Source organism: Pteronotus mesoamericanus, unplaced genomic scaffold (assembly GCF_021234165.1).
Source record: "Pteronotus mesoamericanus isolate MK-2021 breed Mesoamerican mustached bat unplaced genomic scaffold, CSHL_Meso_final contig_20, whole genome shotgun sequence".
Lineage (NCBI taxonomy): Eukaryota > Metazoa > Chordata > Mammalia > Chiroptera > Mormoopidae > Pteronotus > Pteronotus mesoamericanus.
Window position 1 is genome coordinate 80,775,775 of NW_026555085.1, and position 12,475 is coordinate 80,788,249.

General features: G+C 36.6%; 1 protein-coding gene across 1 annotated transcript in view; it reads left to right on the plus strand.

The window, feature by feature from the left end:
- The window catches only part of ENPP3 (ectonucleotide pyrophosphatase/phosphodiesterase 3), an 84,068-nt gene that overhangs the window by 53,989 nt on the left and 17,604 nt on the right, over positions 1–12,475 (plus strand). The window contains exons 15-20 of the mRNA XM_054569975.1: positions 273–400; positions 5,264–5,330; positions 7,146–7,233; positions 8,538–8,716; positions 10,350–10,401; positions 11,505–11,659. Of these exons, the coding sequence (XP_054425950.1) occupies positions 273–400; positions 5,264–5,330; positions 7,146–7,233; positions 8,538–8,716; positions 10,350–10,401; positions 11,505–11,659 (669 nt within the window). The remainder of the gene's footprint in view (positions 1–272; positions 401–5,263; positions 5,331–7,145; positions 7,234–8,537; positions 8,717–10,349; positions 10,402–11,504; positions 11,660–12,475) is intronic.

The following is a 12,475-nucleotide window of genomic DNA, read 5'->3' on the forward strand; positions in this document are numbered from 1 at the left end:
AGGACTGTGTGACAAAAGGTGGAGGGATTAAGAATTACAAATTAGTAGTTGCAAGATAGTATGGGGACACAGAGGACAGCATAGGGAATGCAGTCAATATTGTAATAACATGTATGGTGCCAGGAAGGTACTTTAAATATCAGGGGATCACTTTGTAAGTATATGATTGTCTAACCACTAGGCAATACATTTGAAACTAATACTAAGTGATATCCAATGTAAGCTGCAATTGAAAAAGAAAATTGAAAAAGAATAATTCATTTGTTTTTCAGTGCCGAAAACCTGATCAGCATTTCACACCTTATTTGACTCCTGATTTGCCAAAACGACTACACTTTGCCAAAAATGTCAGAATTGACAAAGCTCATCTTCTGATGGATCGAGAGTGGCTGGCTGTGAGGTTTGTGTGTCTTTATACTTATAATACTTTTAGCAACCATCTTTCATTATAAATTTATTTGACCTTACCCTGCTATTATGATCACATAAGTTTTTATGAGCATGTTATTTTCTTGACTTTTTATAAGCTATCCAGCACGTCTGTATTTGAAACGAGTGTTATTAGATTGCTGGTTTTAGCTTTCTACGCTTCATGATATAGCTGAGAGTAAGGCAAAAAGCTGAGATGCTCCATTGACTCTTCCAGAGGCCGTTAGTTCCAGCACATTCTTACCCAAACCACTGTGGTCTCCTTTAGGTGGCAGACAGGATATGCAAATGATATCAGTTGTCTTCCAGGCTGGCTCTTTAGGATCTTTGTCATCTTTGTGGTTTTTACAAAAGAGCACATTACATTTGTGGCTGTAAGGCCAAGCCAACCAATTGGTTGTCACATTTTTTTTTCCTAATTATAGTTGTAATTCATGGTGATCATGGAGCCTTTGCAAAATAATAGTGTGTAAGGAAAATAAAAATTATTCTGAATCACTGCATCCCCAAAAGACCAATTAGTCCATTGATTTAACAAGACTTTCTTGATGCTTGCTGTGTGTCAGACCCTGTTCCAGCCATTTGAGATACAGAAATGATTCCTGCCCTCCTTCTCAAATGGAGAAGGCTGATCATCAGCCAGTAAACAAATAAATACACATTTTTCTGGTAGTTTAATATTTCCTATTTTAAAATGTTATTCCAGTGTTTTTCCCATGTGCATAAGTGGATGTAAATAGAATGAAGATCGCATTGTATTTTCTGGCCTATCTTATTTCTAAGCTACATAAAGCCAGGGAAATACCTAAGACAGTAAGAATAAGTGTCTGAAAGGTATGTTTAACAAAGAAAGAGGAGATGAAGGTAGACAAAGGAGCTGGGCTCTAATATAAGTGTGTGCAGGATGAGGAACTGGAGACTTGGCCACGCCTAATTTACAAGGTACTAGGAAAGCCAAGCAGGTACATTGCCTGGCCACAGAGTATGCAGTTTCACATCTGGTCACTAGATGGCACTGGCCTCTCTTCTTGAGACTGGGGTTTCATAGCCTTTGTGCGCATCATTGGGGTGTACGGTGGCTCAGAAAAGTGTCCTCGAAAGGAAGATTAAAATACGTGAAAAAAATTACGCTTTACTAATGTTAAACAAATAGGATTGTTGGTAGTATATGTACGTACCATATAAATAAATATATGTCCAAATGTGGGTAAGTTCTCCAACTAATTATTGTTAGCAGTTTGAGACCAAAGAAGTTAGGAGGCCACTGGTACAAATGAGAAAGTGCCCATCCATCCCACAGCCTGACCTATGGGTTATATAGGAGAGTCCAGCCACCAGATTAGCTCTGGGTCGTATGCATTAATACACAATCTCAAATTATGAACGTTGTAAGTTTAATAGCTAGCAGTGAGATGTTAAAGGAAAAAAAAAGCCGCCAGAGTTCAAGACCTGTCTCTGCACCTAGCTTGCTGTGAGAAATAGAACTAATTAATGTCCCAAGTCTTCATTTTTCTAATCTGTAATGCAAGATGACCCTGGTTTTATTATACTCGTACTATTCGCATGCAAAGTAAACTAGCTCACATCATAGGAATGGTTGAGTACAGCCCCAAACAGAACAACAGAGGAGTCTCACCTGAAGAAGTCCTTGGGTCACTGTATGTTCAAAGCTTAACACCTGAGTCTCAGGCTACTTATTTTCTAAGTTAAAGCATGCTGTCTTTAGTTATAGTATTCAATATTTAATAGCTACATTAGATTCCCACTTAAAAATTATTTCAAATTTCATCATTTTAGCATAATCTATTTTCTTCTTCTTTCATCGTCATCCTTATTTTGCTCCAAATGTGTTAGATTTTATTATTTTGGGGAAACCCAATCACTTTTAACACTGTAGCTGAAGTGCTGTTAAAGAGCCCTTTCAGATAAACATGAATAACAACCTTAAATTTTATTGGCAATAAGCTTATTAGAAGCTGACAAATACATGTCAAGCTCCTTTCTAAGAAAGGGAAATAGACACAATTCCCACCTTAAAGATCTTGGCGCAGGTGGGGAGGGAGACAACAGCTGTAATCAGATGTAATGATTGCCCACTAGGATCAAGCACAAGGCTCAGGTGTGTCAGAGAAGGAATGCTTTCTGGTATGCACGGTGCCTGCTCTGTTTTGAAGACTCAGGATGAGTTAGGCTAACTGCTGCCACACACAGCAGATCTGCCCTGTGCAGCTACGCAGTTAGTGCCTTGCAAAGGGCACTCAGCAAAGCAGGTGAGGGAGCAGAAAGGTAACCCTCTCCCAGCTCCCCAAGCCCTGACCTCACTGCATTTGCAGGAGAAAAGGAAGTATTTTTCTTTGCTGCGAGGCACCCATCTGCTTGCCAGGCCTTCAGCTCTGCCAGGTTGTATCATCTCAGAGGTGCTGCTTTTCTCTAAATGCTCCTCCCAGAGCAGTGGGTCACCTTTTGAAAGCCAGGAGCAGCCTTGGGGCAAGAAATGGCAGAAAGAAAGAGTCAGGTTTCCAGGCAGAATAACTGGATTCCAGCAATTGCCAAGTCATCCTGTATCACTAGGGCACTGGGCGAATGAAGCTGCCTTCTGCATGAAAGACCTTCTCTGTCAAGACTAGGGACTGTGACTTTGATCCAGAGTAAAATAAGAGACCACTGGTAAATATAAGGAGGCTGGAGGTGAATATAATGGGATTTGCATTTCAGAGAGCTCACTCCAGCTGCCACGTGGAGGAGGAAGGTCAAGTGAGAGGCAGGGAGGCCAGTTAGGAAGACAAGTAGGTTCCATTCTTCAGGGTTACAACAGCCCCAAGGGGTTGTGGGGCGGTGGGCAGATCATGGTGAGACTAGTTAGGTAGCACACTACCAGGAAAGGAATTATAGTGAACTCACAACTCATATTTTTCAGGATCGTACTGGTTCATCATATTCTGTTCCACATTTGTATTCATTAAAAAACAAATTCCATTTCCAGCAGTGATAAATAGTGGCAAATAGGATTAGGGGAGCGTGTATATGAGTGTGTATGTGTATTTTATAGGATGTTTCTGAAGTTCTGAGTCAGATAACGCATTAGGAAATTAGTTCAGATCAGAGGTAACGAGGATCTAGCTTAGAATGGTGGCAGTGGAAGAGCAAAGCAAGGGAAAGGGTGGAAGATGCTACAGAGAAAGATAGCAGTTGGCAACCGAGTGAGTATCTGGGAAGAAGTCTTGTTCATCTGTCATTTGTGTCAGTGCCCAGCAGTGGCAGAGAAACCTGGCCCTGAGTTCGACTTTATTAATTAGACATGAAGAACATTAAAAAAAAAAATTGGTCCAAAAGATTTCATATAGCACTTGGAAGTTGAGCTAAATTATGACAGATAAAATTAACTCATCTTTTCCAAACGACAGCTTCCATTTTTCCATATGTAATTTCCAGAGCCAAATTAATAGTTGGAAACATAAGCAGAATGGTTGGAAGAGCAAGTTTCTAAAGTTTTCACTTGCAATAGGAAGTAGAGCTTTGTCAAACAGTATTTTAATTATCCTTAATTAGATAGTTCCTGTAATGTTGGGGAACCAAATATCTATGCAATAAGGATAAGAATAGTTTTTAAACAACTTTTACCTTATGCCAACATTTTATTGAAAGTAACTAAGATAAGGGCATGACTGGGCACTTCAGGGTAATCAAATGCGAACCCCCTATCAATAGGGCCCCTCTTGCTTCTCCATTCCTGGTGGTACTTAGCCTCTTTTCTTTTCTCTATTGGATAGAGTTTAGTGTGGCCTGATCAATGTTGTGACTTTTTTTAATCTTATGATTTATTTTTATTTAAGCTAAGTGAGAGTTACTTATGATTTTTTTAAAAGCTGATTTTTTAAAGACCAAATTAAAGTCCTGCTCTCAGTTGAGCCTAAAATTCTAAAAGAAATAGAGATAGTGTGTATGTGTATGTTTGCCTTGGAGAATGGGATGTGAGAAGTGGAGGGGCAAATGAGAGAAATGTTTTAAAGTCAACCTTTAGAATACTTAGAAATAGTCTCCCTTCCCCCCAAATTTAGAAATATATTTGAACCAGTATAATATTGTTGCTTTAAAAAAAAATAGAGATTCATTGATGGCAACTTTGTTTTCAGTACAAAAACCAACTACATATAAAATTATTGATACTGTTCAATTCAAAGACTGAAATATCAAAAGTAGGCGAAAAACAAATTAATTAAATATGAAAAATCATTCAACTTATAGAGCAGAGCTATAGAGCATTCTATAGAAGAAAATCCCAAAAGTTAAAAATAAACTCTGAATTTACAGAATATGCTGGCTTGTCCTTTTCAAGTGTTATAACGAACATGCCTTAAGTATTTTTATTTATACTTCCATATTATTTTCCTAGACATCTCTGCTATAATATAGAAATCAATATTTTTTCCAGCTCAAAAAAAATTATTTCTAAAGCAAAGTGGCATATTAATAAAACTATTGTACTAAAACAAGCATTAACATGTAAATGTACAGGTAAACATGAAGACAAATTCTTTCTTTTTAATCTACGCCTTTGTTATTATCCTTTCATTAGTGTCTAACAGTCAGAGGCATTTGACTTCTCTTTGTAGACCCAGAATTCTCCTTCCTTCTCTTCTACCATTCTGTTTATTTCTCTGGTCTTGTGAATTTGAGCATGAAAATAACTGTATTTATGCTGTTGTTGACAGAAAAATTTACTTATCTAAAAGCAGAAGCTACATTAGGACATAAAAGTCCACTAAAGCTCATTTTGCAATAAGATCTCATATTAACAGTTTAATCAGAATGTAATAATATTATTTCTTTATAGGAGTAAATCAAGTTCAAACTGTGGAGGAGGTAACCATGGTTTTGACAATAAATTTAAGGCCATGGAGGTAACTTACTGCTTTTTTTTTTTAAACAAATATTTATTGAGCACCTACTTCCTAATAGACAATATTCAGGACTCCTGACTATATCTGCAAACAAAACATAAAGATCCCTGCTCTCACGAAGTTTTCTTTCTAACAGGAAGGTATAGACAATTGGCATAATAAATAAATATATTATTTGATATGTTAGTGGATGAGTGCTTTGGATATAAAGAAAAGGTTAAGTGGAGTAGGGTGAAAATTCGGGTGTTTCAAGGTGTCATGAGGTCAGTATGAAGCTTTAAATAAGGTGGAGAGGATAGGATTTATTGACCTGATATTTGAGCAGAGACTTTAAGAAGGTGAAACAAGCTTTCAGATAATCAGGGGACAAGTGTCCCAGGCAGAGGAAACAGCCAGTGCAAAGGCGGGAACGGGGTGTGAGAGCCTCCATAGACTATGGAAAGGCTGTTAGGCTGTGGCTACAGCTAGTCAGAGAGGAAGAAGTGAGAGTTCCGTGGGACATGTTAAGTTCAGAGTATTCAATAGAAATAGGGATATTCTATAGGCAATTAAAGAGAAGAGTCTATCCAGAGAAGAAAAACTGAATTTTAGGTATATAAATTATGTAAAAGATATGTAACTAGATAGATCCTCAGAGATTAAGTGTAGGTAGAGAGGAGGACCCTCAGAGCTTTTAGTTGAAGAGGTTGGGAGGAAAAGAGTTAAGATAGAGCCAATGAGAAAGAAAGAAAACCAGGAACATGTGATGTTCCAGAAGTCCAGGGAAGAAACTATTTGGAGAAGTCCATGAGTAAATGTAGCCAATATTCCCCCACAGGTAAAACTTTATGATGTTTGTAAACCTGTCTGTCTTATCTAGTTCCATTTAAAATACACACACACCACATCACATCGCATACACAGTGCGCACACACATACTCCTTTCTAAATAGAGAAAAATGTGTTAAGCTTTTTATGAATATACTGCCTCTCAACATTATTGTGATGAATTGTATGTCTTGGTAAATATTTTTAAAATCACTGGAGATAGGTTTTCTATTAATTAAGATACTATCTGATAAATACGTTAATTACTACAAGAAAAATCTATGCTTCCAATTCTTTGCTGATTATCTTGGGAGATTATATATATATATATATTTTTTTTATATATATGTATATATATACATATATATATATAAAATTCCTGTGACCAGAAAAGAATTGTTCATTTATGTTTGATACTTTTCTACTAGTTATTTGCGATCTAAAACAATTAGATCTGTTATAAACAATATAATTAAGTTGACATTAATTAATAGAAATAAAAACATTTAGATCTTTCTATCCTAAAAAATAAAAAGGATAGATATTTGAGAAATCAGTGGGTTAGTACAAGTTGTGCCAAAATTTTAATGCTCAGTAACTTCAATATTTTCAGCAAGTATTAACATATCTGAGCAATGATAGGAAAGAATACGAAAAAATATACAATGGTATATGATGAATTTCTAATTTATATTGTCCAGATGTTGTAGAATTGTGCCAACGTTGGTTGTCCAATGTTGCTTGTATTCTCCTAGTCTGTCAACATATGAGGTGCTGCAGAAGCAGGTATATTTAGAAAAAGTAAACATGGTATGGATTAAATTTGACTGGAATTGGTACAGCATCACAAGTGAAAATATATAAAAGTCCCTTTCAAATCTGAAAAGAAATCCTTACTGAGACCTAAATGCAAATAGGAGAGCTGTTACTGAAAGAAAGCTGTGTCATTTCCAATATCTGTTTTTGAGTTTAGATGGCATTTAGTAATAGTAGGATTATTGCCACTAGGCTATCTTTTTGGCACATGGACCCAGTTTTAAAGAGAAGACTGAAGTTGAGCCATTTGACAATATTGAAGTCTATAACCTAATGTGTGGTAAGTATATTCAACAGCAAATTGTGAATATAATTTAATATATTTTGAAATTTGTGCTAAATTGAATTCCAGAGGTAGAGGCTCTACACTAAGACAGAAGGTAAAAAAGATGAGGAAGAATTATTTATTATTCAGAATTATTTATTTATGAGAGTGAATTTGTTTTTGATTTTCTAGTAATGCTAAACATTAGATCTCAGGAGACCAGCTTTTCTATTATTTAGATACTATATGAAAATTTAACTTAATAAAACTTAGATAAATAAAATTACACTTGCAAATTTTCAAAGTAGGTATAATATACCTGGAAATGCAAGTATTCTCTTGTAATTACAGAGAGCGAGCTTCCGGCATAAAAGGATGGTAAGAAAGTCTTTTTTGGATAGACACTTGTTATTACTCTCGATAGTATATACCTTAAATAATTAGAGTTTTAGGGAATGTAACCCACCTTTCTGCTTACATGCTCATCTGAGACCATTGTATTAAAAAATTATTTATGGAAGCAAGGCAGCGAGTAAGTTAGCTGTAGGAATTCATACATAAATATGATCACAGTTGCCACTTTTAAACTTGCCTTGGCCTATAGTAATTAAATATGATTTAGAAACCAAAATGTATCTTTTACAAATAATGTGTTGTTGCCTTAACAATTAAAATTTTTGGTTCCTAAGCTGAGTTTATGGTCAGGGCTGCTGGCCCCTTGTGAGAAGGCTTAGAAGGAAGCAGGTAGGATTCCAGTTCTTGATTGGCCGTACTCAGCAAGAGCCACTTACAAGGCTATCTTTGGAAAAATATTTGTGTATTTTGCTTTTATAGGAAAAACTTAGAGAAAGTCCTCCTAATATTAAGCAAAATTCACTAGTATAATTTTTAAAAAGTACGTCCTTAGAGAATTTTCACATTATTAAGTAAATATACTAGAGGTAAGATTATTTAATTTTGTAAAACTTGTTTTACCAGAAGTATAGCTTTTTGTGCTAGAAAGTCATCATACGCTTAAGAAACAAAGTGATCATTGTAGTGATGACGCGGTTCTATGGAGAAACGGAAACAGTTCCTGAAAGTGCCCGCGAGTCCCTGCAGCCCACCCATGACAACTAGTCCCATTGTCTAGAAAGACCAAGTGATGGAAACTCTTAGGGAAGAAAGTCAGTAAACCGAAAGGCATATGCAGTTGGCGACTGCATCACAGCAGAATTTATTAAAGGAAGTGAACAGTGGGTGTTTGTTTTCTCCCATCTCCTATTCAGATGTTGTTGCCTTCCAATTTAAATCTACTTTGAACTTATTTTTTAAAACAGATCTTCTACACATTCAACCAGCACCGAACAATGGTACCCATGGTAGTTTAAACCATCTTCTGAAGGTGCCTTTTTATGAGCCATCCCATGCAGAGGAAGCGTCCAAGCTTTCTGTTTGTGGCTTTACTAATCCATTGCCCACAGATACTCTAGGTTGCTTGTGCCCTGAGCTACAAAACGTGAGTAATAACTTAGGTAACTACAAGAATGTACAGGGCAAGCCAATCTATGTCCAAGGTAGCTTACAACCAGTTTTGTGTTCTTGCCTTGATATTTACTAAGTAAATATTCATGGGTTCATCTGGAAATGAAAGATATGTCATAAGATTAAGTATTTGAATTTGCTTTGTAAACAGGAAAGCATTATTTGGAAATTGTTAATTCTTTTATGAGCTAACTGTCCGTGACCATTCAAATCAACAGAATCTTGGCGCTCTCTTTGTTTTCCCTCATAGACTGTCTCTCTTACAGTTTAGGAATCAGGTGGGCGTGGATGGCTATGTGGAGCAGAAATAGCTGGGATGAGCAGAGATTGTGATCTAGTGTCAGGCACAGTCACTAGGTTAGGTGCTGTGGAGTCTACTCAGCAAAAAGCCTAGCATTCCTTGGGTAACACTGAAAAATCTCCTTCAGGCAATGCTTGGAGGCTGGCTGACAAACAGCATTGGTGGCTTCATTGTAGTGGGTGGGGTAACTTGCTGTGTTCAGGGGTAAAACTTTAGATCCCAGAAGACTTTCAGTAAGGTGAGTTTCCAGTGTGAGGAAGGGCCCCCCAGTGGCAGAGAGTTAGAACAGGAGTTCAAAATGCAAGGACCAAACCTACTCGTGAGGATTACAGTACATGTGTGGGGCTGGGATTTCAGAATGGAATTGTGGCCCAGTATCAGAAGTCTATGAAGCTCGAACTAATGTCAAGGGACACTTGAAGCCAAGTTCCGAATGTGGTTGTAGAGCTAAATAAACCTGGTCTCTCAGATAAGAATTATTCCTTATAGCCAGGAATCAGCAAAGTCTTAACATTCGCTAATCATCAAAATACCGTTACACCACATACATACATACATAACCAACAAAAAAGAGGCTTCAAGGGACAAAAGCCCAGTCAAGCTTCTCAATAAAAAGCAAACACAGAGCAAAGATCAGAGTAAGAGTGTCAGTTTCCTACATACCATTGCAGATAACCTCAATGGAACTGCCATTAAAAATAATAATAATAATAATAATAATAATAATAATAAAACATTACAAAGCACGCACTTCAGTCCCCATTTTAAAGACAGCGAGGGCTAAGAAGTTAGATAAGTTGTCCAGGTCACAGAAGCTTGTTCTACCTAACTGCAAGGCCAAGCTCTTCTCTGTCAAGAGTGCTTTGCTGTTCAAAGTGTGGTCCCAGGATCAGCGTCTGCATCACATGCAGGCTGGCTAGAGACTGAGGATCTCTGGCCCCACTGAGCTCAGGCTTAGTGAATCATAATCTGTATTTTAATAAGGCCCTCTAGTGAGCTGTATGCAGAGTAAAGTTTGAGAAGCCTTGGGTGTGGTCATCCAAATTTAGTAGTTGATTTCAGCTGTTTTCAGGATGCTTTGCTCTATTAACAATTACGTCATTCAAACTTGCACACAAAAATATTACAAGGAATAGTACTATATTTCTGAGTGAGTGGCAGAACTGGTATTTAAACTCAAGTTAGTCTGGCTTCTTTGTTCGATAGTGAAACATTCATGTGATTACTGCAGAAATAATCTTGATCACCTTTTAAAATGTGTTATTACCTTGACTTACTTCCTCCCCTGTCCCGCATTATCTTGCAGAATATTGCTGTAGAACAGGCGAATCAAATGCTAAATCTCACTCAAGATGAAAGTAAGTCAATAGAATGCATGTTAAGTCCTTGATGGTTAGACCTAACAAAATACAATATTGCCTTCTTGGAATTCTTCAAAATAAGCTCACAGGGACTTTTGCTCATAAAGATTTTATTGCCAGTATAAGGAGGAAAAACAAACAAACAAACAAACAAACCTGGAACTATCAACAACAATAGCAAGCATGGGGCAGCTGCAGTAGTTTTGAGAACATAACAGACTCCTAGAAATGGTCGTGTGTGATCTACTGTCCCATGTTCCCTTTCTCACATGTGAATAAACCACGCTGCCTGGGTTCAGTCCTACTTCTATTGCTTTCTGGCTGTGTTACCTGGGTCAAACTATTTAATCTGTCTGTATCTCAGTTTTCTCATCTATAACAAAGATATACACGTCATGTAATAAAGATTAAAAGTATTAATCCATGGAAAGAATTAAAACAGTGCCTGATCTAAAGCAGTATTTTATTACTTATTACCTTTTAAGTATTCTTCTATTAAACTCACTAGGCCTGTTTCATCATTTATAACATGGAGAAATCCACTCTATAGAGTTGTTATGAAGATGAAATGAGTTAATATATGTGTTCACTTAAAATAGTGCCGAGCACACAGTAAGAGTTCAGTTAGTAGGTTTGTTGTTTGATAATCTGTTGAGTGTTATTCCATGGCACAAATATCCCACAGGTTTTTTTAACTATCAATAATTGATTAATTTTTAGATTATTTTGGCAAATAAATAAAAATAAATATATTAGGATATAGCTATTATAAAATTCTAATATCTTCCCTAGAACAATGATTAAAGTAGATCATCTTTGTTATAAACTTTGTACTTTTGTTTTTAAGGTTTTATCTCTTCAAATATGTCCTATGAGCTGTTAACTGCTTGGCTAAATTGTGTATCTAAGTCTTAGTTTTGTAACCTATAGAATGGAAGAGTAACATCTATAGCATAGAGTTAAGTATGAAAAGAGGTTAAATATGTAAAATATTTACCAGAGTACCTGGCACATAATAGGTCATCTGAGAATGGCAGGAATAATGCCTAGAAGCATTTTCTAATTTCACAAACATTTTAATTTTGTTTTTTTAATTTTAGTAACAGCGACAGAGAAACTAAATTTGCCATACGGGAGGCCCAGGGTCACGCAGAAGAACAAGGAACACTGCCTCCTTTATCACAGGGAATATATCAGCGGGTTTGGGAAGGCTCTCAGGATGCCCATGTGGAGCTCGTTTACAGTCCCCAAACCCGTAAGTTCCTGTGTCCATTGGTCTGAGCAAGTTGGAAAAAATTTGTAGTTCTTTAACATTCTAAGACTTGAACTTTGATTTTTGGTAGCGATCCCAAAGGGATCTCACTGGCCTGTTTCTTGTAAGACAACGCCCCAGGTATTTATAGGTGCTATGTGGGTGCAAAAGAAGAAGACATTGTGTTGTGCCTAGGGAAACTGATTACATGCCAATTGGCCAATTGGTAAGACAGGTAGAAAGGAAGATTTCACAGAGAAGCAACAGGAAGTAAAGAGGCACACTCTTCATTTGGTGTATTCTAAGTACAGGGTAGAGCAAAAGTAGGTTTACAGTTGTTTATGTAGAAAAATAATATAATAATAAATAATAATATAATAATAAAATATATTTTGTGTACTCACAAGTGTAAACCTACTTTTGCTCCACCCTGTCCATGGTGGGTATACCTAAAATGTGATGGTAACTAGATTATGAAGACCTTTGTGTTTATTTGATTATTTAACAAATGCTTTACTATCTGCTGTGTACTATGGTATGCACAAGGAACATGGTGTGAACAAGAGGCAATTCTTCCCTGAGGGACCTAGTACTCTAGTAGGTCAGGTTAGACTTACTTGCATAGGTGTGCTATATCAAAGATCTCTCCAGACTAAGGTTGAGAATACAGTTGTTTAAATCCTCTTCTTTCTTCACTATCTAGCAAGCTCATTTTCACTAAATGACAGGGACATTTGGCTACTATAAGAAAGAAAATACTAGACCTCTACCTTATACCATATACAAAATTAAATCGCTGGTAGATTTATAGACCTAAAT